This window comes from Salvelinus sp. IW2-2015, linkage group LG23 (assembly GCF_002910315.2).
Source record: "Salvelinus sp. IW2-2015 linkage group LG23, ASM291031v2, whole genome shotgun sequence".
In the NCBI taxonomy this organism is placed as follows: Eukaryota; Metazoa; Chordata; class Actinopteri; order Salmoniformes; family Salmonidae; genus Salvelinus; species Salvelinus sp. IW2-2015.
In genome coordinates, this window is record NC_036863.1 from 29,054,537 (window position 1) to 29,080,361 (window position 25,825).

Sequence of the window (25,825 nt, forward strand, 5' to 3'; positions counted from 1 at the left end):
TGTGAAGTGGAAACGTCTAGGAGCAACAACCACTCAGCCGCGAAGTGGTGGGCCTCACAAGCTCAAAGAATGGGACCGCCAAGTGTTGAAGTGCGTAAATATCATCTGTCCTTGGTCGCAACACTCACTGTCAAGTTCCGAACCGCTTCTGGACACTACTTAAGCATAGGAACTGTTTGTCGGGAGCTTCATCAAATTGGTTCCCATGGCCGAGCAGTCGCACACAAGCCTAAGATCATCATGCACAACGGCAAGTGTCGGCAGGAGTGGCGTAAAACTTGCCGCCACTGGACTCTGGAGTAGTGGAAAAGTGTTCTCTGGAGAGATGAATCAAGCTCTACCATCTGGCAGTCCGACGGAGGAATCTGGGTTTGGCAGATGACAGAACGCTACCTCCCCGAATGCATAGCGCCAACTGTAAAGTTTGGTGGAGGAGGAATAATGGTCTGGGGCTGTTTTTCATGGTTCCGGCTAGGCCCGTTAGTTCCAGTGAAGGGAAATCTTAACTCTACAGCGTACAAGAATATTCCAAACGACTCTGTGCTACCAATTTTGCGGCAACAGTTTGGGGAAGGCCCGCTCCTGTTTCAGCATAACAATAATCCCATGCACTAAGCGAGGTCCATACAGTAATGGTTTGTCGAGATCGATGTGGAAGAACTTGACTGGCCTGCACAAAGTCCTGACCTCAACACCATATGAATGAATTGAAATGCCAACTGCGAGCCAGGCCTAATCGCCAAGAGTGGAGGCTATTATAGCAGAAAGGGGACCAACTCCATATTAATACCATGATTTTGGAATGGGATGTTTGACAAGCAGGTGTCCACATACTTTCGGTCATGTAGTATACATGGTGAATATCTATGGTGGGTATTGTTATTTACCAGTTTGTGGAGCTCACAGAGCAATCATGCATAAAAAATAAAGTCTTATGGCCATTATGAAAATAATAAAGCTCTCATTAGAAATAAACTATCATTAAGAATAACAGGTGAAGAAAATAGATGAATCAAGTATGTAAAACAAAAACTTTGACAGAAAAATGTAATTTTTATTTGAATATAAAAGTAAAAAACAGGAGTGTTAAGTTTCCATTGCATAGTAAGATTCATTAGAACAATTTAAAATCAGGCAGTTGGTTAATTTATCTAACCAGACAATAGACTAAATTTCCCTTATAGCTACAGCACTGATATGTAAAGAAATAATGAGTTTTATTTTCATGTTGGTCCACATTCATATTTACCAACCAATTGTGACTGGCCTGAACATGTTAGTGTTGAAAAGAAAAAGCGAAAGAATAAAACTAATCAAGACTGACATTAGGAGATGAAAATACAAAGAGAAGAGAAATAATTAAATGACAGAAAATATGTACATAAGTTTGAACAAAGTTAAGCCCAGACTAACAAAAGGTCAAGCCTCTTAGGTTAGAGGTCAAAGGTTGGACAACAAGGCTCAACCACATCTCCAGCTGACAGAAGCCTAGCTAAAAGGAGTCACCCTCATTGCAATATCATGTCTTTAGGGTCAAATACCTTACAATGTGGCCAGACCTGTCAGTAACCTACACGTCAGGGAGCCAATAAGCCATAATCACAGAAAGTCCCAAGGCACATATTACAGTACCATTTCCTGTTGCTAGGCTAATGAATGTGGCATTTGAAACATTAAGCTGCACAACATAAAATCCCCTGAGAGCATATATGCGTGTGGAGCGGGAGGCAAATGCAGCTTAGCGGCGGTCCTTTGCCCATTTTAAGTAGTGCACAAAATACTAGAGGATTGTGTCGGCTGCTATGTGGCAAACTGTAGTGTTTCTTTTTAAACAAATCCATCCATAATGTATGAGAAGTTGCTCAGTGAGTTTTTGAAAGGGAGAAAGGTGGCGAAATCAGCCAGCTGAAAAACGATTAGGATACAGTCATATAACATCAGAGGATTAAATAAATGATAACAGATGAAGCCGTTTGTACACAGATAGCGCCACTAGAGATGTAAATACGGTTGCAGTCTTTTTGATTAAAATCCCTTAAAGTAAAGCTGCTCTAATATTTTCAAGAAGATAAAAGTAAACAAAAATGTAAATCTGGGAGGGTGAGATTAATACAAATTGAGGCATACTATAGCCCTGTCATCACAACAAGCAAAATAAGGAACAACATCACTCAAGGCAAATAGTTGGGCAGCAGGTAACCTCAAGGTTAGTGTTTGGCCCCATTGTCTCACGTCAGATTTGAGTTGAATTGAGGTTAAGGGACAAGCATCACGTAAGAGTGACACGATCTGGCGTAAGACAATGGCGTTGGGCCAGTATAACCGAAAGTTTGCCGGATCAAATCTCGAAGCCGACAAGGTGAAAAATCTGTATAATGCTCTTGGGCAAGAACCTTAACCCCAATTGCTCCAGGTAGGCCGTTATGTCTGCACCTAGCTGGCTCTGACCCCAACTCGCTGAGGGTGTCCCAGGAGTTGGGATATGCAAAAACACATTTCCAATTCACACAAGTTCATTATTATTAAATGAGCAACCCTCATCCTTAGTGACCACGTTTTTGAATTTCTTGTTTGAATTACATCCCTAAATTAACTGATTTGATAAATGTTGTTAGATATGAACTAAATCTGTCCATTGGTACATTTACAAAAAGTAGCCAAAGTACACACACATTTTTTTTTTTTTTTTGCATTTTGGGGTGGGAGATCTGGAAGTTTCCTCTAACCCCTCACTTCTTGAAGAACTTCTTATTGAGAAGGAAGATGAGCAGGTTGACGTTGACTTTGGCCTTGTCGAACATCTTCATCACCGCCACTCCCTCGTACTGGAGCTGCAGCAGGTCCTACACACACACGAATACAGTTCTGAAATCTAAGATCTTTCAAAATAGCAACACTAAATAATTTACCATTGCACCACATACAATATAGAGCACTGATTTCAGTGAGACTGGGATATGCATCAATCACAGACCATAGGTTTGTATTGAAATGTCGGTTGTAGTTTCATTGTACTACTACCCAGACTCACCTGGTATTTGAGGGGGAACTTCTCCATGTCCACCCCCATAAAGCGAGCCTTTACCTGGAACGTGCCGCCCTCCTCACCAGGCACAATGTCAAAGATCACATTCTTAAACCTGAGGGATAATAAATCAAATACATTACATTTCTTGAGGCCCTAGGTAACCATACATGGTGATTTGGTAGGGTGGTGTGTGGGCATGTTCCTGCTTGGGTGTGTGTATACTCACTGTGTGACTGGCAGGTCCTCAATCTCCAACAGGACTCCTTTCTCATGTAAACGGGCAGCAGTGTAGGTTAGAGTGGGCTGCTTGCTCTTCTTCCCTTTGCTCTCTGCTGCCTTCTTGCCACTCACCTTACTGAGGGGGAGAGAGAGAGCTCAGCACAGTAGCAGTCTGCAGCCGTTTTACTTCTGAACTTCAAACAGTGTGGTCACACTCCCACGTGTCTTTATGTGTACCTGTGTTTGTCGGTGAGGTTATCCAGGCAAGTGGTGATGTACTGGCTGTAGAAATCCACCTGTTCGCTGTGGAAAGAGCTCTTGCAGTGAAGGCTGCCCATGGTCTGTCTCAGCTTGACCAGCTCAGCCTGACGACGCTGCCGGTACAGACGCTGGTGGCGGATGTCCTGGGAAGGATGGTTTGGAAAGAGAGGGTTACATTTGGGGGGGAGGGGGGGGGGGGGCAAATCCAAATGGCGACCAATTGTGACGAGCTATACCATCTTGGTCTAGGTGTAGTTGATTTGGTATGATAACTTTACAACTAAAATGTCATTGTGTGTGATGTGTAGTGTCTCTATCCACCTTGGCTATGAGCTGTAGTATATGTGTCTCAGAGTCAGGTGGGGTCAGGACCCCCAGGCTCTCCAGCCTCCTCAGGCTACGCTGGATCTTTCGCTTCTTCTCCTCCAGAGACAGATTGCCGTCGGCAACGATCGACTGGTTCCTCTTCATCTTCTCGGGGGTGTGGGCGTCCCTCTGGGCGCGGCGATGCATCATCCACCCATGCTGCACCTCCTGAGAGGAATACACCAGCGGTTATGGGGTTAACTACTACCAACTCCCTGCGGAGGGATGAGAGTGTGAAGAGGGTGTGTGGGAGCCCAGTGAAGAGCTGTGGAATATACCTGATCCTGAGAGGAGGAGGCTCTGAGGACCTCACTCAGTGTGTCTCCAGGCTGGGCTCGGATCACGTCGATGATCAACTGTTTGGTACTGCAAAACACAAGCACACTTCACATTAGACATGCCATTTTCATAGTGTGAAAGTCGTACCACACTGAAATGTTAAATGGTTTAAGCCCCTACCTGAGGAGAATCCCCCTGGCGTCAGGGTGATCGTCAGAGCCCCTGAACACATCAAACTTGCTGGTGAGAGTGAGGGACACCTCCATCTTACTGTACTGCGCCAGGGTCTGTTCTGTCTGGGGCTCCGCGGCGCTCACAGCCCCCTCACCAACCAGAGCGTGGATAGTGGGCACCTTTCCCAGGTCTCTCAGCAGATTCAGCAACGGGTCAGACTGGTCGGGACACAGGGAGTCCTGGTGCTCCAGCAGAAGCTACACACACACACACACGTACTTTAGTGCACAGGATCTACTAAAATGAAAAGGTTTGTACCCAACCAACGTCCCCCAGAACCCATTAAAATAAAAGTTTGGATGAGTCTTTATCTTATGTGGAATCCAGACCTTGTGGGTGTTGAGGAGCTCACTGATGGAAATATAGATGACAGGCTTGTTGAGGATGACCATCTCAGAGTACTCATCAATGTTAAAACGCTCCTCTGGCTCCGGCACGTCACACGCAGCATGCAGGAACTTACTGCGGAAGATATATGAACAACGCTTAAGAACCACTTAGCATGTATAGCCTAATTATAGTAATAAAGCTCTCCTCTGAAAAGGTGGTGGAGGCTGCGCTAAAATGACAGGACGACTCACCGGAACTTGGAGTGCGTCAGGGTAATGTAGTCGTTGAGGGCACGCAGGTGAGGACTGTCACCGTGGAAGTGTTTGTGTGCGGCGGCATGCTGCAGGATGCGTGCGATGGAACCCAGGATGCGGCGCTGCTCAGGGAGCAGGGAGGAGCCGGCCGAGAACTCAACCACGTCAAAACCATCCGGCGCCACCACGGCTGGGTTCATGTAGCGGTAGTACACCAGGTTCCCCACAATCTGACCACAACAAAACCATCATGTTCCCCACAATCTGACCATAACGCCAGTATTCCAGAAAGCCGGACTAGTAACTTAGCGAGATCTGTCACACCAGAAAAAGAGCTTGAAAGATGCCCCACCTCCTGGGGCTGGTCCAAGAAGCCTGATCAGAAACCATAGTAGCACCAAATTCTCTTAAGTAAAACTGATACCTACTAGGTTAACTTGATCTTAGCCTGTCTTGGTGAATAAATACAGGACTTCTCCACTAATAAGATTGTTCATCACTATGACTTGTCCCTTCTTAGAAAATCCACTTGACATCGGCGCCTGCGTTGTTGGCAGTGCTTTACAAAGGAGAACGACTTATTGGACCTCGAATACATCCTTTAGATCATTCAGAAGACTGTGCAGATAAACAATAACATTCAAATACAATCACTCATATCCAGTCAATTTACTCAACACATATATAGCAAATCTAAGCCAGCGGGGTTTCGCTTTGACTGCTATACAAACGGTGTATTGCTTTGCCACTAGAAATGTCCTTAATATGGGCGATGCTGAACTATTTGGCAAGGTAACTGTGTGTAGAGCCCTAAGAAGTGCCTCGCATTGAAGATGTCTTTGTTGCATTCCTTGGCTATCAAGTTTTCCATATAATCATGGAGGACTTCTACAGAACTGCAGGTAGAGTAAACTGAGGTCAGTTGACTGACAGCGATGCTTTGCTAATCTCACATTAATAAACCTAGGCAACATGATAAAAATAGCCTAATTCATCCTTCAGATTTTCCGAAGTCATTGGTGCTATAGATGGACATATTCCCAATTCAAAGACCCTCTAGAGTCTAGACCAAATGAAGGAGACTAAGTGAATAGAAAATATTTTCGCTGCATAAACAGGTAGCTATTGAATATTGTAGCCAACACTTCTAGCAAACCAAATCATTTTCAGAAACAGTCATTCAATTCGATTTTCCTTACTTCTTTGGTCAGATGATCTGTGACTACCATGGGGTTACAACTAAACATAGAACACATTGTTGCCCATGTGGTCATGAAAAGCACTATGAATTCAATAAATTATTATTCATCCTACATAGGCCATGGAATGTCTCTAGCATTGCATTTGTGACATATGTAAGTTGTAGTAGCCTATTAGGCCATAGCCTTGACAATTAATATATCACCAGCGTTGCAATAAAAATGCTTATAAAGTAAAAACATTACTAGTCACTCATGTGTGTAAGCTAGGCCTATTAAATATTGGAATCATGCCACTTCACTTCCGCATTTACTCTGTCTGCAATTGTCTGCCAGGCTCCCCCTCTGGCTTTTGCAGTAGTGGATGTATTACTTTTTTTGGTAAATTCACCACATATACACTAAAGTACCAATGAATAAAATCGAGCACACAGCCATGCAATCTCCATAGACAAACATTGACAGTAGAATAGCCTTACTGAAGAGCTCAGTGACTTTCAACGTGGTACCGTCATAAGATGCCACCTTTCCAGCAAGTCACTTTTGTCAAATTTCTCCAGTCAACTGCAAGTGCTGTTATTTTGAAGTTGAAGCATCTAGGAGCAACAACGGCTAAGTCGGGAAGTGATACGCCACACAAGCTCACAGAACAGGACCTCCGAGAGCTGAAAATGCATCCTGCCCGAATGCATAATGCCAACTGTAAAGTTTGGTGGAGGAGGAATAATGGTCTGGGGCTGTTATTCATGGTTCGGGCTAGGCCCCTTAATTCCAGTATAGGGAAATCTTAACGCTACATCATACAATGACATTCTAGACAATTCTGTGCTTCCAACTTTGTGGCAACAGTTCGGTGAAGGTCCTTTCTGTTTCAGCATGACAACGTATGCCCTCGTGCCCCAAGCAAGGTTCATACAGAAATGATTTGTCGAGATCGGTGTGGAAGAACTTGACTGGCCTGCACAGAGCCCTGACCTCAACCCCATCAAACACCTCTGGGATGAATTGGATCGCCCAACATCAGTGCCCAACCTCACTAATGCTTGTGGCTGAATGGAAGCAAGTCCCAGCAACAATGTTCCAACATCTAGTGGAAAGCCTTCCCAGACGAGTAGAGGCTGTTATAGCAGCAAAAGGGGGACCAACTCCATATTAATGCCCATGATTTTGGAATGAGATGTTCGACGAGCAGGTGTCCACATACATTTGGTCATGTAGTGTATGTGAAAATATTTGTTGTGTTACAATTGTTTCAGACTTGTTAAATATTGGGCTCAGTCTTGACTCCATATCTATCGACATGAGGACCTTTGTGAATGTTGCGTGCACGAGCCAGTTGTCAGATCAACCAATCTGAGCTTTGCTTAGCCTAATAATTTAGACGAGAAGCAACGGTTATGGAACTAAGAAATCCTGAACTCCCTCATCTGGTTAAGACAAGCCGGATACGTTCGGGAAATCCTGAATTTGTTAAACCATCTTTGTCGAAAACCCCTCCGGTTCCCCAGAATCTAACCACAACACAACCAACAACACATCACCACACATGGAAGGTTCAGATCCTGTCTAGCTGATCTAAGTGATATCTAAGTGATTTAATCATCAAGTCTGATCAGTAGTGTACCTTGTAAAGCTCGTCCTTGCTGGCCTGAGGAAACTTCTCATGTAGAGAATCTCTCAGGACCTTGGCTGTGTAGCGCATCCCATATCTGTGGGAGGAAGCAGAACGCCTGAGTGTTGAACTCCCATCACAGAACATATAGTATCAGAGAAACAAATCAAACTAAATCAATAAGTAGCCAAATCTGGTGAGAGGAAGACGTGAGCGCCCAACAGCTGTTTGGTTAAGTTGCTGGTGATTCAAATGAATTGCACTGAGAATGAAAAGGAAGCTCTGCAGAGTGCATATGAAGGGCCTCTTACGGTAATTTATGCAGGTTGCTGGTGATAGCGTTGAGCAGGCGGTCTGTGAGGTTCTTGAGGTTGACGATAGAGATGTCCAGCCGACGCTGCACTTCTGGGTGGGCCAGGGCCTGCTCTGCACTCACTTCATAAGGCAGGGAGCTGGGGAGAGGAGACAGAGTATGTTGTTGTGTCTGTATAGATGTACGTTTCTCAATGGACCTCTTGAAGCCAATCAGAGAATGTAAGCGTACATATCTTTAAAATACTAGTCATGAGAAAATCAAATCAGTACATTCAACTAAAGTAAGTAAATCAGTCTGCATAGTATAAGTATTTCTTGCTGTATGCTGACCTCTAGTAGCCAAGCTAAAATTGTCTAGGCACCTCTAGTAGATGGCTCTCTATAGGAGAACGAGTGTGTGCTGCTGTGATACTACATTTGCTCCTGGTTCAGTGCTGACCTCTTGTGGCCGGTCTGTGTCTCGGTCTGGTTGACCCAGCTCTTGTAGATCTCGCAGGGGTCCGTGCGGATGCTGAGGGTGCGGTCCTGCAGCACCTCTCTAATGGCCGGCCCCAGGATCTCCTTCAACGCGGTCTGACCGCGGGCATGGCGGTAGAAACTCACCAACATCTTAATGACTGTGGGGTTCCCAGTCACCACCTCCTGAGGCTGGTCCACCTTCCACCTGAGAGAGAGAGAAAGAGAGAAGTTGAGTTCAGTGCAACTTGATCCCCTGACAGCCTGTGTGTGTGTGAATAGTGCGTGCACACTGACTTGATCTCGTGGCGCAGCGCGGTGGTGAAGAGCTGCAGCAGCAGGTAGGCCTCCCTGCAGTCGGAGCCGTAGTTGAACAGGGTGAAGATGACCGTCTCCATGAAGAGAGTTGTTTTATTCTGCGGCATCAGGAAGATCAGCTGGGCCAGGTACAGAGGCTGAGTCTGGAGAACACACACACACACTTAAATTAAGCGAGCCATTGAAGAAAACTCAGCACAGGCCACATACGAGGGGGCAGATAAAATAGTCGACCCTGTATCGATAATACCTATTTAAAAAAAAATTCCCATCAGCTCACCTGTAGCAGATAGAAGAGGTGCTGGTAAGCCTCCAGTTTCTCCCTCTTGTCTTTGCTCAGGGCCTTGAGGCCCTTGCTCTTTTCCAGAGCCATCATGTCCGACAGCTGCTCCTTGTTCTTCTTGGTCAGCTTCTTGCAGTGGGAAACCACCTCCTGTAGTCACGTTAGTTAATCAAATAAATGGATGAGAAGTGTGATGGACTACGGACACTTCTAGGCACCTTCCAAATCAAAAATGAATAGAACGTCTGAAACAGGTGTAGTAATAACAGAATGAAATAGGCTCCGACCTGCAGCGTGACACGGTTGCGGACCAGCAGTCCTATCTTGAGGTCCATTAGGTCCAGGTCAGTCTCTAGCTGGCGGTTGGAGCGAATGGTTCTCACCACCTCCTCCCTCATACGCAGCAGCTCCCCCTCCTGGCGGATGTCGTTGTCACCCATCTCCAGCAGGTGGGCAAACTTCCTCACTACTGACAGAGGGGTAGTGGAGTGGACTGGAAGAGAGCAAGATCAAGGAGTTAATACGGGGGATGTCAATGCAATTGAGACTGGACTTTAGTTATGATCATTGTATTAAAAAAAAWTTTTTTTTTAAAGTGGGAAACCAGGCAGACTTGTGAGTGGAGCTGTGGCCACCTACCTAGCATTCTGTATTCCCCACGGGCCTTGTTGGCTCGGAAGAATGCCTGGATCTTTATAATGGCGCCCACCTGTAGAAGGACAAAGGTCAGGCTACATTTCAAGGTATGTAGCCATTTTTAGAGCTGAGGGTTTGTGTACAGGGGTGATGGTTGGTTGCACTCACTTGACGTCTGAAGAAGCGCCGACGAGAAAGGTATTTCCTCCGAGCAATCCACATCTTCACACTGGCCTGGACCTAACACACACACACAGTAAGAACAACCGATGTCAACTTCAACACAGGGTTCGTCTTCTAATTTACAAAGAGAATATTTGGTCAACCTTACCCTGACTACAGCCCTCCAGTTCTGGTAGAGATACTGTAGCCTCTTTCTGTAGGCTCTCTGCTGTACGAACCTCCTCCAGTGGGACTGGAAACAAACACACACTGAGCACCTTTCAGTTTTGAAAAATGTATTTGGGTATGTAACATTAGTCTGCACTGTAGTTCTATGCGTTCTATTGTTCTTAGATAGCTGACCTGGATGGTGATGATGGCTGGTAGCTGGGTGTTGAGGAAGTGCAGACGGGCACCCAGCCTCTGTCTGAGGAGGAATCCCTGGACCCTGGCCTGCAGCTGCACCACCATGCCCTCACTGGCCTTCCAATGCACCTCCCGGCCGTGGGCCGCAGTTACACTGCTCAGCACCGCCTGTAGAGGGAGACAGACCACAGAGACAGTCAGCCATAATAACTGTTGGCTTATCTAATCAATACAAACTCTAGCTCTACAGCCATACTTGTTTGTACTGAATTTACAGGTAATTTTGTATTTGACCTGTATTTCTTCGTGGCCCAGGAACACTGTGCACTGGACAAAGCCCTGCGGTCTCTCCCAGGTGCCCTCCAGCTTGTGCAGGTGGAAGTAGTAGGGGCTGTCCTCAGTCTTGGTCTTCAGCCATGGGCTCCGGTTGTCTCCTGAGTCCCAGTACATAGAGATTAGGGCTTGACACTACCTAGAAGCTTAAAGGTAGACTCAGTGTTATGACGCTGCCAGGAACAGCACCGCAGATACTGAGATGAGCGCGATGCAACATAGTATCTGCGCATGAACACTTCAATCTGCTACAATGTGGCGGCTACGGGACCAAAACAGTGGAGACGTTTAGCCTCATTCTTCAACTCTCTTAGTTGTTGCTGAAATTGACATTTACTTTGTGTGTCGCTGAGTCGACGGTTAATCCTGACCAATTGTGAGCAGCTAATATGCTACTTAAGTGCATAGATCACCACCAGCATGAACGCAAGTGAATCACGGTAGTGGGTACGGACCTCCCACAGATTTGGCTCCGAGTAGGGCGGTGAGTTCAGCCTGGTACACTCCAGCACATTCTGCCACCACACTCCGGAGCGCCACCTCTGGCAGACGCAGGACTCGCAGAGTCTGGGACGCCTTGCCCTCCTTCACTGCCTGGTTCACGGCCGCCAAGCCCAGGGACACTGGCCAGGGAAACACACACACACAGTTAAGATAACGGTATACATTTTGTGACAATATGAATTACAGCTGTTGTGACAAAACCCATCAGCATAGAATTTCACCATTGCTTTACAAACACGATGTGGAAGGTATTATGCCAACTCACTCTTCAGGGCTCTTTGAGTGTCCTGATTGGCTCTTCTCACTCCTTCCTGAATGTCAGCCAACCACAACTCTGCTCCTGGGTCACGGTTTACCTGTGATAGGTCAGGGCACAGCATTGAATAATGAATCACAAAACCTTGTTTAGATTCCCTGTTTTAAACTATTATGTCTTCCTGGTTGACATACCTCAGCCTTCTGCTTCCGGGCTCTGGTCAGTACGTCATGGTAGCGGCGGGCATTGAGTGTGGTCACCTCCTCAAGGCCACTAGAAGGCAACAGCAGTGCAGCCAGAGTCTTCTGAGGGTCGCCTCGGCACAGGGCCTGGTTAATCAGCCCGATGGTGAGGATCTCTGGGGACAAACAGGAAGAAGATCCAGTCAAATACAAGGTGTTCCCATGGTTTTAGAATCAAATAGCATCCAACAAAATATTTCTGTCAATGGACCTAAACCCAGAGTGTTTCTGGGAGTTGGTGTCCAGTTCTCCAAACGTACGGTCATGCTCTTCCTGTGCTGCTGCATTTACAGAGTTTAGTCCTCTCTGGAGATCGTTCCACGTCAGCAGAGCTCTCCCAGCCTTCCTCCTCTGATCACCCAGCTCCTCAAAGTACCTGAGGCAAATGACAAAGGAGTTCGTTAAAGTATACAGATCTGCAACCAGGCTACATGGAGACAACGGAGAATTGTCAGGAGAGTGGTACTGGAAACCCACCTCTGGATTAGGCTGTCGTCAATATCGGCCAGACCGGCTGCAGGGCTGATCAGCGTGGCACAGAAGGCTCCCACATCTTTGGCCTCCACCGCCTGGTTGATGAGAGCCACCGCCGAGAGCATCTCCACTGCTACGTACAGCTCCTCCTGCTGCAGGTCCCCCTGCAGGCACAGAGGACCACATTCACTACAGTTAGTTTACATACAAAAGTTATTCAAGTTCAGTAACCTGGTCATTTCCACCTAGCCTAACCTACCTGAGGACTTTGTCGCTGCAGTGGGGACAGTTCACTCTGGTAGAGCGCTGAGGCAAAGGGGTAGACGTCTGGGAGGTGGGCATCAGGGTCCATGAGAGCACGAACAGTCTGCCTGGGCTCCCCAAGACGCAGGGCCTCATTGATGGACCTTACAGCTTTCTGCACTGAATAAACACCCACACTTTGCTTGGATGGATCTACAACGGAACATTGTGACTGCAAAGGACAGGTCATTAATATACTTATGCACACATGCAGCAACTCAAGAGTCACTGGAATTGATATAGTGCATGCCCCTTGTCATAAGAACTGACTACGATACAGTATTTAGTTGTGTACTGACTTGTCTGGTTGCGCTGGGCCTCCTCGTTAGCCACACACAGCCCCTCCTGCAGCTCATCTCGCTCCAGAGGGTCCACACAGCCCAGGTCCTGCCACATGTCAGTGAGCAAAGGTCAGGGATCAGTGTGTGTGTATTTATTATTTATTATTTAACCAGGTAGGCTAGTTGAGAACAAATTCTCATTTGCAACTGCGACCTGGCCAAGATGAAGCATAGCAATTCGACACATACAACACAGAGTTACACATGGAATAAACAAAACATACAGTCAATAATACAGTAGAAAAATAAGTATATATACACAATGTGAGCAAATGAGGTGAGATGAGGTAAAGGCAAAAAAAGGCCATGGTGGCAAGGTAAATACAATATAGCAAGTAAAACACTGGAATGGTAGATTTGCAATGGAAGAATGTGCAAAGTAGAAATAGAAATAATGGGGTGCAAAGGAGCTAAATAAATAAATGTAGGGGAAGAGGTAGCTGTTTGGGCTAAATTATAGATGAGCTATGTACAGGTGCAGTAATCTGTGAGCTGCTCTGACAGCTGGTGCTTACAGCTAGTGAGGGAGATAAGCGTTTCAAGCTTCAGATATTTTTGCAGTTTATTCCACTCATTGGCAGCAGAGAACTGGAAGGAAAGACAACCAAAGGAGGAATTGGCTTTGGGGGTGACCAGTGAGATATACCTGCTGGAGCGCGTGCTACGAGTGGGTGCTGCTATGGTGACCAGTGATCTGAGATAAGGAGGGGCTTTACCTAGTAGAGACTTGTAGATAACCTGTAGCCAGTGGGTTTGGCGACGAGTATGAAGCGAGGGCCAACCAACGAGAGCGTACAGGTCGCAATGGTGGGTGGTGTATGGGGCTTTGGTGACAAAACGGATGGCACTGTGATAGACTGCATCCAATTTGTTGAGTAGAGTGTTGGAGGCTATTGTATAGATGACCTCACCGAAGTCGAGGATCGGTAGGACGGTCAGTTTTACGAGGGTATGTGTGGCAGCATGAGTGAAGGATGCTTTGTTGCGATTTAGGAAGCCGATTCTAGATTTAATTTTGGATTGGAGATGCTTAATATGAGTCTGGAGAGTTTACAGTCTAACCAGACACCTAGGTATTTGTAGTTGTCCACGTATTCTAAGTCAGAGCCGTCCAGAGTAGTGATGCTGGACGGGCGAGCAGGTGCGGGCAGTGATCGGTTGAATAGCATGCATTTAGTTTTACTTGCATTTAAGAGCAGTTGAGGCCACGGAAGGAGAGTTGTATGGCATTGAAGCTCGTCTGGAGGTTAGTTAACACAGTGTCCAAAGAAGGGCTAGAAGTATACATAATGGTGTCATCTGCGTAGAGGTGTATCAGAGAATCACCAGCAGCAAGAGCAACATCATTGATGTATACAGAGAAGAGAGTCGGCCCGAGAATTGAACCCTGTGGCACCCCCATAGAGACTGCCAGAGGTCCGGAGAACAGGCCCTCCGATTTGACACGCTGAACTCTATCAGAGAAGTAGTTGGTGAACCAGGCGAGGTAATCATTTGAGAAACCAAGGCTGTTGAGTCTGCCAATAAGAATGTGGTGATTGACAGAGTCGAAAGCCTTGGCCAGGTCGATGAATATGGCTGCGCAGTAATGTCTCTTATCGATGGCGGTTATGATGTCGTTTAGGACCTTGAGCGTGGCTGAGGTGCACCCATGACCAGCTCTGAAACCAGATTGCATAGCGGAGAAGGTACGGTGGGATTCGAAATGGTCGGTAATCTGTTTGTTGACTTGGCTTTCGAAGACCTTAGAAAGACAAGGTAGGATAGATATAGGTCTGTAGCAGTTTGGGTCTAGAGTGTCACCCTCTTTGAAGAGGGGGATGACCGCGGCAGCTTTCCAATCTTTGGGAATCTCAGACGATACGAAAGAGAGGTTGAACAGGCTAGTAATAGGGGTTGCAACAATTGCGGCAGATAATTTTAGAAAGAGGTTCCAGAATGTCTAGCCCGGCTGATTTGTAGGGGTCCAGATTTTGCAGTTCTTTCAGAACATCAGCTATCTGGATTTGGGTGAAGGAGAAATGGTGGGGGCTTTGGCGGGTTGCTGTGGAGGTTGCCGGGCAGTTGACCGGGGTAGGGGTAGCCAGGTGGAAAGCATGGCCAGCCGTAGAGAAATGCTCATTGAAATTCTCAATTATAGTGGATTTATCGGTGGTGACAGTGTTTCCTAGCCTCAGAGCAGTGCGCAGCTGGGAGGAGGTGCTCTTATTCTCCATGGACTTTAGTGTCCCAGAATTTTGAGTTAGTACTACAGGATGCAAATTTCGGTTTGAAAAAGCTAGCCTTAGCTTTCCTAACTGCCTGTGTACATTTTTTCCCAACTTCCCTGAAAAGTTGCATATCACGGGGGCTATTCGATGCTAATGCAGAACGCCACAGGATGTTTTTGTGCTGGTCAAGGGCAGACAGGTCTGGAGTGAACCAAGGACTATATCTATTCCTAGTTCTAAATCTTTTGAAAGGGGCATGCTTATTTAAGATGGTGAGGAAGGCACTTTTAAAGAATAGCCAGGCATCATCTACTGACGGGATGAGGTCAATGTCATTCCAGGATACCCCGGCCAGGTCGATTAGAAAGGCCTGCTCGCAGAAGTGTTTTAGGGAGCGTTTGACAGTGATGAGGGGTGGTCGTTTGGTCGCAGACCCATTACGGATGCAGGCAATGAGGCAGTGATCGCTGAGATCTTGATTGAAAACAGCAGAGGTGTATTTGGAGGGCAAGTTAGTTAGGATGACATCTATGAGGGTGCCCGTGTTGACGGATTTGGAGTTGTACCTGGTAGGTTCCTTAATAATTTGTGTGAGATTGAGGGCATCAAGCTTAGATTGTAAGATGGCTGGGGTGTTAAGCATGTCCCAGTTTAGGTCACCTAGTAGCAGGAGCTCAGAAGATAGATGGGGGGCAATCAATTCACATATGGTATCGAGGGCACAGCTGGGGGCAGTGGGAGGTCTATAGCAAGCGGCAAAAGTGAGAGACTTGTTTCTGGAAAGGTGAATTTTTAGAAATAGAAGCTCAAATTTTTGGGGTACAGACTTGGATAGTAATACAGAACCCTGCAGGCTATCTTTGCAGTAGATTACAACACCGCCCCCTTTGGCAGTTATATCTTGGTAGGAAATGTTATAGTTAGCGATGGAGATTTCAGGGTTTTGGTGGTTTTCCTAAGCCAGGATTCAGACACGGCTAAGACATCCGGGTTGGCAGAGTGTGCTAAAGCAGTGAGTAAAACAAACTTAGGGAGTAGGCTTCTAATGTTAACATGCATGAAACCAAGGCTTTTACRGTTACARAAGTCAACAAATGAGAGCACCTGGGGAGTGGGGCTAGGCACTGCAGGACCTGGATTAACCTCTACATCACCAGAGGAACAGAGGAGAAGTAGGATAAGGGTACAGCTAAATGCTATACGAACTGGCCGTCTAGCACGTTCAGAACAGAGAGTAAAAGGAGCAGGTTTCTGGGCTCGATAGCATAGATTCAAGGCATAGTGTACAGACAAAGGAAAGGTAGGATGTGAGTACATTGGAGGTAAACCTAGGCATTGAGTAATGATGAGAGAGATATAGTCTCTAGAGACGTTTAAACCAGGTGATGTCATCGCATATGTAGGAGGTGGAACATCATGGTTGGTTAAGGCATATTGAGCAGGGCTAGAGGCTCTACAGTGAAATAAGACAGTAATCACTAACCAGGACAGTAATGGATGAGGCATATTGATATTAGAAAGAGGCATGCGTAGCCAAGTGAACATAGGGGTCCAGTGAGTGGTTGGGCTGACTGGGGACACGGCGATTCAGACAGTTAGCAGGCCGATGCTAACAAGCTAACAGTTAGTAGGCCGGGGCTAAACAAGCTAGCAGTTAGCAGATCGGGTTAGTGTGTGTGCACTTGTGTTAATGTGCAGTTTCTTACCAGGGCCTTCTGTTCACGGTCAGTGGCCAGTTGCTCCAGGTACCAGGGCCCGTGGTCTCTCTGGAGGCCCCTCAGGGCCAGACAGGGGACCTGGAGGGCTGCCAGGAGGGCCAGAGAGTCCCCACAATCCAGGGCCTCGTCCACCTGCTCTATGGCCGCACGCACTGCAAACAGCAACAAAAATATTTGGTTTAGTTCTGATTTTTTTCCCTTCATCTTCTTATTTATCTGTTTGATGTTAAGTCCTACTCACCATTCACTTTGTCAATGTTCTCTTGAATCTCACTTTGAGTCAGGTATTCCTCATAGATATCCTTCTCTTCTGAACCTTTACACTAGAAATTCAGTACACGATTACCATCCTGACACCAACAAACTCTGTACCAGGGATACGGCTATAAATGCATTTTTAAACGATCCTATTAATTCAGTCAGTCACCTTGGTGTAGGCAAGAGCCGCCTTCTGTGCCCGTGCTTGGCGCAGCATCTCCTGGTAGACTGGCATCAGGTGCGCCTGCAGGTTGGTGAGCATGGCGCTGGGATTCCGCAGGGCCTGGGCAGTGACCTCCACATGCCCACTCTCCACCGCCTCGTTGATAGCTATAACTGCAGCATGGACTGGAGGGAGAGAGAAGGGAGATGGAGGCAACATTTTGATAAACTATTCAAGGACAGTGAAAACATTGACTCTTAGATGACAGTCAATGACTAAGGAACTTCAATAGTATCTGATGCGTCTCAATTTTGGAATCCCATCCATATCAGTTTAAGTAGAGAGTACCAATGTGCCAACAGACAACCCCTTGTCTAAAACTAACACATTTTGGGCCAGTGTGAATTCATATTTTAACTTGAAATAAGGTGTATTTTCTACATCTGAAAACATCAAAGCAAAACATCTGCGCCTCTACTTACCAGCAGCCTCATCCACTGTTATCTCATTGGCTAAGATTCCCCCAATCTTGCTAAAGGCTGGCATCTGGATGCCATATTTGTCCAGCTCCCGTTTCATGTTGTTAATCTCCTCCTCTGGAGAATAAATATTACCCCAAAAACACAGAAATGAGAGAGGAATATTAATATGATATTTTCCCCTTAACCCAGTTACCAGTTGTGATTGAATAGTAAGGGGCTACTAAGTAAGACTCTACCTGTAAATTTGACCTTGCCACAGAGGTCATGGATCTGAGGGGCCAAACCTAGTCGGAAAAGGTAGAGGCTGAGAGCATGGATGCAGTACACAGTTCTGGGCATGTTCTTCTTATCATAGATGTCAGTCGTCTCTGGGTGGAACATCTGAAACAACAAGGACAGGTTAGGTGCAGTTCAGGTGTAACAGTAAAACAAGATAGCTACTGTTATATGTGAGGAGAGGCCTAATAAATAGTTTATTTCTCCCTTCAAAATTTACCGTTGGTAGTCCGATCTCCGCCATCGCACTGCGCCAATGGTTGATGTTGTCCGTGTGGCGGAACTGCAATCCCATACCCTGAGGGAGAAACATATGATTCGTTGGAGAAATCTGCATTATGACACCTCTTCGATATTCAGCTACACTATTCAATGCCTTTGAAATATAGTATTATGCTTGCTCAGCACAAATTCAAATCTCAGCTCTAAAGGAGTTGGTTTTCAATCACAGTCACATGTGAAAAGACTACATTAGAGCAGAAGAGCAGGTACTAGGAAAAATAGGTAGTTCTAAAGGACCGCGAAGGTAAGCAAGAGGCAAAGTGTTATTTTTCAGAGAAAAATACATGACAAGACTGTCAAAAAATCCAAAAGAAAGTTTCTCAGCAGGAAACTCAGTCTTTCTTACAGACAGAGACATTTCAGTAAAACCATAGGGCTGTGAACAATAGAGCAGACCTTGAAGCGTTCCTGGTCCAGGTCATAGATTTTTTTGAGGGGGATTATCTTGGGGGCAAAACAGTGGCCTAGCTTGGCCAGCAGCACCCCGTTCCTCAGCCCCTCCTCCAGCTCAGTCGGGGCAGGCAGCTCCTCGTGGAGACAAGCTTCCATCCACCTGTAAAGAGAGAACATACATCTAATGTTAACTTACTAGCGAATATTAACGCAATATTTTCCCAAGTATTGCATGTGATGATGAAGTAAGAGCAATCAGACTTAATGACAGAGATAGTTGCTTTTGCAATTTCCTGCAGACAGAGAATTGGCCAATTCACTTCAAAAGACCTGGGTAAAGACTGTTTCAGGTTGGATATTCACCTGTAGTTTTCCTTACCTCCACCAACAGCAGTTAGGGACCGTCAACATAGTGACAAATCAACATTTTCTAATTTCAATAGCTATTTAACCATTACTCCTAAAACTTTCAAAACTGGTTCTAGCTAACCCGATGGCATAGACACACATTGCACACATTTTTTATGTAGATTTACATCTCACACCATTTTAAATTACAATAGCTCCTTGGTCATATGACCTACTGGACTCAAACAAGGTTCAGAATGTCCACTGACTACCTTTCTATATTGCACACCCTTTAGTTTGTCCATTTTCATCTCATACGTTTTTAGATTAATTTTTCTCAATTAAAAATTACAATAGCTCCTTGGTCATGTGACCTAGTGACTTCAAACCAGGTTCAGAATGTCCACTGACTGCCTTTGCACACTCTGATGTTTGTCTACTTTCATCTCATGCTATTAGACTTAAATCTGTAAGCTTTGCAGGCCTTCATTTTACATGGGTGTTAAAAAAATAAAATTAAGTTAACAAAATGTTCCAACCTCGCAATAACTATCTTTTACATGGACACCAAAAAGATCCGCAAATGCCTGTATGTGGTATGGATCAAGGACAGGAGAGGTGTTCAAACAGGGGTGCTTAAAGGAAGGCCTCATGAAAAACAATGTTTCATATGCTCTTTTTAATCACAGTAATAGGCAGTGATTTGTCAGACAGAGTGAGCTTGATAACGTAAAAGAATCCTTTTCATAGCATCACTTTCATATACTGTACATTAAGACAAATCCTTCTACGTTGAGTATTAGAACGCAGTTTACAGAACCTGATAATGACTTGATATTTGAGTGCATTCACAACAAGCCGCCTGCAGACAACTTACAAAATGCAATAGTGCATTTGAGGGTTCGTTTTTCTGATGAAAATAGTTATTTGAAGCATAGCCTACTATTTCTAACTGGGAAAATATCCTGTGGCATACTGCATTAGCATCGAATAGCCCCCACGATATGCAACTTTCAGGGAAGTTAGGAATCAATATACACAGGCAGTTAGGAAAGCAAAGGCTAGATTTTAAACAGAAATGTGCATCCTGTAGCACAAACTCCAAAAAGTACTGGGACACTAAAGTCCAGAATAAGAGCACCTCCTCCCAGCTGCCCACTGCACTGATGCTAGGAAACACTGTCACCACCGATAAATCTACAATTATCGAGAATTAAGCATTTTTCTATGGCTGGCCTTGCTTTCCACCTGGCTACCCCTACCCCGGTCAACAGCTCTGCACCCGCCAGAGCAACTTGCCCAAGCCTCCCCCATTTCTCCACCCAAATCCAGATACCTGATGTTCTGAAAGAGCTGCAAAATCTGGACCCTCTCTTTCTTCAAATCAAATTGTATTTGTCACATACACATGGTTAGCAGATGTTAATGCGAGTGTAGCGAAATGCTTGTGCTTCTAGTTCCGACAATGCAGTAATAACCAACGAGTAATCTAACCTAACAGTTTCACAACAAATACCTTATACACACACACACACACACGTGTAAAGGGATGAAGAATATGTACATAAAAATATATGAATGAGTGATGGTACAGAACGGCATAGGCAAGATGCAGTAGATGGTATAGAGTACAGTATATACATATGAGATGAGTAATGTAGGGTATGTAAACATATAAAAGTGGCATTGTTTAAAGTGGCTAGTGATACATGTATTACAAAAAATTATCCACCGCAATTGTTGCAACCCCTATTACTAGCCTGTTCAATCTCTTTCGTATCGTCTGAGATCCCCAAATATTGGAACGCTGCTGCGGTCATCCCCCTCTTCAAAGGGGGAGACACTAGACTCAAAATGCTAGACCTATATCTATCCTACCCTGCCTTTAAGGTCTTCGAAAGCCAAGTTAACAAACAGATCACCGACCATTTCAAATCCCACCGTACCTTCTCCGCTATGCAATCTGGTTTCCGAGCTGGTCATGGGTGCACCGCCACGCTCAAGGTCCTAAACGATATCATAAATCGCCATCGACAAAAGACAATACTGTGCAGCCGTATTCATCGACCTGTCCAAGGATTTCGTCAATCACTGCATTCTTATCAGCAGACTCAACAGCCTTAGTTTCTCAAATGATTGCCTTGCCTGGTTCACCAACTACTTCTCTGATAGAGTTCAGTGTGTCAAATCGGAGGGCCTGTTGTCCGGACCTCTGGCAGTCTATGGGGGTGCCACAGGGTTCAATTCTCGGGCCGACTCTCTTCTCTGTATACATCAATGATGTCGCTCTTGCGGCTGGTGATTCTCTGACCTACCTCTACGCAGACGACACCATTCTGTAATCTTCTGGCCCTTCTTTGGACACTTAACTAACCTCCAGACGAACTTCAATGCCATACAACTCTCCATCCGTGGCCTCCAACTGCTCTTAAATGCAAGTAAAACTTAATGCTTGCTCTTCAACCGATCGCTGCTCGCACCTGCCCATCCACCTAGCATCACTATTCTGGACGGTAGACTGTAAACTCTCCTTCCAGACTCATGAATAACTTCTTATGGCTGCAGGGGCAGTATTGAGTAGCTTGGATGAAAGGTGCACAGAGGTGCCCATAGTAAACCGCCTGCTCCTCAGTCCCAGTTGCTAATATATGCATATTATTATTCGTATTGGATAGAAAACAAGTTTCTAAAACTGTTTGAATGATGTCTGTGAGTATAACAGAACTCATATTGCAGGCAAAAACCTGAGAAAAAATCCAAAAAGGAAGTGGGAATTCTGAGGTTGGTAGATTTTCAACACAGCGGGATATGGATGAGTTTGCACTTCCTACGGCTTCCACTAGATGTCAACAGTCTGTAGAACCTTGTCTGATGCCTCTACTGTGAAGTGGGGCCGAAGGAGACAAGAAATAGTCAGGTCTACCATGACCTGGCCATGCGCGTTCACATGAGAGGGAGCTATGTTCCATCGCACATCTGAAGTCAATGTAATTCTCCGGTTGGAACGTTATTCAAGATTTATGTTAAAAACATTCTAAAGATTGATTCAATACATCGTTTGACATGTTTCTACTGACTGTTACGGAACTTTTGGACATTTCGTCTGCTTTAACTGAACGCACTTCCTGACGTTGGATTTGTTTACCAAACACGCTAACAAAAATAGCTATTTGGACATAAATGATGGACATAACCGAACAAAACTAACATTTCTTGTGGAAGTGGGAGTCCTGGGAGTGCAATCCGACAAAGATCAGCAAAGGTAAGTGAAGATTTATAATGCTTTTTATGAGTTTTGTTGACTGCACAATTTGGTGGGTAACTGTATGGCTTGCTTTTGTGGCTGAACGCTTTTCTCAGATTATTGAATATTGTGCTTTTGCCGTAAAACTTTTTGAAATCTGACACAGCGGCTGCATTAAGAACAAGTGTATCTTTAATTCTATGTAAAACATGTATCTTTAATCAAAGTTTATGATGAGTATTTATGTTACTTGACGTGGCTCTCTGCAATTTCTCCTGATATTTTGGAGGCATTTCTGAACATGGCGACAATGTAAACTGAGGTTTTTGGATATAAATATTAACTTTATCAAACAAAACATATGTATTTTGTAACATGAAGTCCTATGAGTGTCATCTGATGAAGATCATCAAAGGTTAGTGAATAATTTTATCTCTATTTCTGCTTTTTGTGACTCCTGTCTTTGGCTGGAAAAATGACTGTCTGTGATTTTGCGGTGACCTAACATAATCGTTTGTGGTGCTTTCACTGAAAAGCCTATTTGAAAATCGGACACTTTGGTGGGATTAACAACAAGATTACCTTTAAAATGGTATAAGATACATGTATGTTTGAGGAATTTTAAGGTCTGATGAGATTTCTGTTGTTTGAATTTGGCGCCTTGCACTTTCACTGGCTGTTGTCATATCATCCCGTTAATGGGATTGCAGCTATAAGAAGCATCTCCAATCCAAAATTAAATCTAGAATCGGCTTCCTATTTCACAACAAAGCATCATTCACTCATGCTGCCAAACATACCCTCGTAAAACTATCCTACCGATCCTTGACTTCGGCGATGTCATTTACAAAATAGCCTCCAAGACTCTACTCAGACCGCATCCAATTTGCTATCACAGTGCCATCCGTTTCATCACCCAAGCCCCATATACTACCCACCACTGCAACATACTTCGTGTATGGCTGGTCTCGTTGGCTGGCCCTTGCTTCATATTCGTTGCCAAACCCACTGGCTCCATGTCATCTATAAATCCTTGCTAGGTAAAGCTCCGCCTTATCTCAGCTCACTGGTCACCATAGCAGCACCCACCCTTGGCACACGCGCCAGCAGGTATATTTCACTGGTCACCCCCAAAGCCAATTCCTCTTTTGGCTGCCTTTCCTTCCAGTTCTCTGCTGCCAATGACTGGAACAAACTGCAAAAGAAATCACTGAAGCTGGAGACTTATCTCCCTCACTAACATTAAGCATCATCTGTCAGAGCAGCTTACCGATCATTGCAACTGTACACAGCCCATCTGTAAATAGCCCACCCAACTACCTCATCCCCATATTGTTATTTATTTTTTGCTCCTTTGCACCCAAGTATCTCTCCTTGCACATTCATCTTCTACACATCTGTCACTCCAGTGTTTATTTGCGAAATTGTCATGATTTCGCCACTACGTCTTATTTATTGCCTTACCTCCCTAATCTTACTTAATTTGCACACACTGTATAGACTTCTCCATTGTGTTATTGACTGTATGTTTGTTTATTCCATGTGTAACTCTGTTGTTGTTTGTGTCACACTGCTTTGCTTTATCTTGGCAGGTCACAGTTGTAAATGAGAACTTGTTCTCAACTGGCTTACCTGGTTAAATAAAGGTGACTGGCTTACCTGGTTAAAAATACTGTATGTGGGAATGTCTGTCCTACATGTAGTGTTGGTACATGGAATATTCCCCAACTGCAAATATCATAAATTGCTTTTGCAAATAGAAGTATTATGTTCAACAACTGACATTTTCAGATATTATTTTGACAAACACACTTTGGTGCTTACAATTCATTCTCTATTGTCATAGATTTGGTGGACACTCATCTGTGATGACTTTCTTTAAGCACGTACTAATGAAACTGTTACTTAATATTTTTTTTTTAAGTCTACAAACGCTCTAAATTTATTCACCTTGTTTGAGTCACTAGGTCACATGACCAAGGAGCTATTGAAATTCTACATTTTGAATAATTAATGTAAAATCATGTGAGATGAAAATGGACAAACTAAAGGGTGTGCAATACAGAAGGGTAGTCAATGTACATTCTGAACCTTGTTTGAGTCAAGTAGGTCACATGACCAAGGTATTGAAATTCGAATGTAAAAAAATGTTGTACTTTGTTTATGCTCCCTAACTAATTCAACTAGGAATACAAAATGCTGCTCACATTTCCACATGTTTATTAGCTTTGGAAAGCGAAGTCATGTCCAAATCGTGAAAATAAAACCTGTGCAAAGTTGTGCGCAATTTTTCCAACATCATGACACTTATTTGGAGTCTGTGGCTCAAGTGGTTTGAAAGCTATTGAGGTTTGAAAGCGCGAATATCCGTCGAATATCCAACTTGAAACTGTCTTTACCTCGGTCTTCAAAAGCAAGTTAGCTATCCATGATAGGGTGAAGTAATACTGATATAGTCTGAATTACACGTCAGTTATTGTCCGAAACCAACTGAGAAGAACGTAAACTGTTCTTACCTTTTAGCCTCTTCCAAACGGCACAGGTATTGATAGGCAACATTCTGGATCCGTTGTTCATCCATCTCCTCAGCTGTCAACCGCTCATCTGTAACAAAATGTCAAACAATCATATAACTTTATACAACGTACCACCTAGCTAGCTAACTTAACTAAATACCTGAGTTTACATGAACTTGACCCAAGTTAACATTGACAAGTTAACTAACGTTATATTAGGAGCCTTGCAAATTTGCTAGCTAACGTTACAACGTTACAGTAAGCCTTTAACGTTAAGGTTAGATCATTCGCTAATGTTACCAGCGATCTATAGTTAGCCACCCACATAACAGGCAAAACAACCAATTTACTATTTACTGTCTAACAAAATTAATGTTAATTAGGTTGCAAGGTCGCTTAACTTACATCCACCTGAACGCGTTTGTGTGCCCGAATCTCCCATTTTCTTGACTTTTCCTCCGACGAGATTACTGGCACGTTCTCTCAAAACGCTAGTTATATTTTCTGGTCTCAAGTTATCGATATGATTTTCGCATGTGGATAGTGTTCTAATTAAATTGTTGATGCTGTTTCCACATTCTAAAAAATGCACAATCCTTCCTACTGATTCAACTGCAGTGCACACATTTTTTCTGTTTAGGTTCCGTCAAATTTGAACTTTGAATATCCCGCCATTCACTCATTGGCTAATCAGAAGCTGTTCTGATTGGCGAATACAGTTGGTCACTTTGTATTGTGGTACATGAAGTGTATTCGAGAAACGTTCGAAACATACGTGATAACCATAAATAACTCTCTGGGAGATGTTTACTCGTTACTTAATAAAAAATAAAAAATAAATTATGTAAACATTTTGTAAATAATCATAGCTAGCAATACGATATTTAAGTTGCTGCTTCAGTCTCCTTTTGTGGAATTGTGGAAAATAATGTATATGGCCAAATACTCCTCACTTCCTATTTAATATTTAATATATACTCCTCACTTCCTATTTAATATTGCCATAGCAACAGACCTGCTACTTCATAGCTTTCCCTGTCTCCAGAAACCAGTTACTCCCTAACATTAGCTAGCAAGCTAACAAGAAATGCCAGCTAAAACGTGTGATAAAGACTAACTAGGGTTTACGGCTGTACGGATAATTGACCAATGTATTTGTCAAGC

General features: G+C 44.4%; 1 protein-coding gene across 1 annotated transcript; it reads right to left on the reverse strand.

The window, feature by feature from the left end:
- Positions 1 to 1,024: 1,024 nt before the first annotated feature.
- iqgap3 (IQ motif containing GTPase activating protein 3) lies at positions 1,025 to 25,321 on the reverse strand. Its single transcript, XM_023967704.2, has 36 exons — positions 25,067 to 25,321; positions 24,662 to 24,749; positions 18,557 to 18,713; positions 18,099 to 18,176; positions 17,839 to 17,983; positions 17,603 to 17,716; positions 17,127 to 17,305; positions 16,941 to 17,022; positions 16,688 to 16,851; positions 12,730 to 12,817; positions 12,387 to 12,550; positions 12,131 to 12,291; positions 11,914 to 12,029; positions 11,606 to 11,769; positions 11,421 to 11,511; positions 11,107 to 11,274; positions 10,613 to 10,752; positions 10,316 to 10,486; positions 10,122 to 10,205; positions 9,959 to 10,030; positions 9,794 to 9,863; positions 9,442 to 9,647; positions 9,152 to 9,304; positions 8,851 to 9,014; positions 8,537 to 8,761; positions 8,094 to 8,234; positions 7,795 to 7,879; positions 4,969 to 5,201; positions 4,717 to 4,849; positions 4,334 to 4,584; positions 4,153 to 4,240; positions 3,830 to 4,042; positions 3,485 to 3,651; positions 3,255 to 3,383; positions 3,032 to 3,140; positions 1,025 to 2,843 (listed from the first exon to the last, which is right to left on the reverse strand). The coding sequence occupies exons 1-36, from the start codon at positions 25,101 to 25,103 to the stop codon at positions 2,730 to 2,732; spliced, it is 4,944 nt and encodes a 1,647-aa protein (XP_023823472.1). The 5' UTR covers positions 25,104 to 25,321; the 3' UTR covers positions 1,025 to 2,729.
- Positions 25,322 to 25,825: the final 504 nt, after the last annotated feature.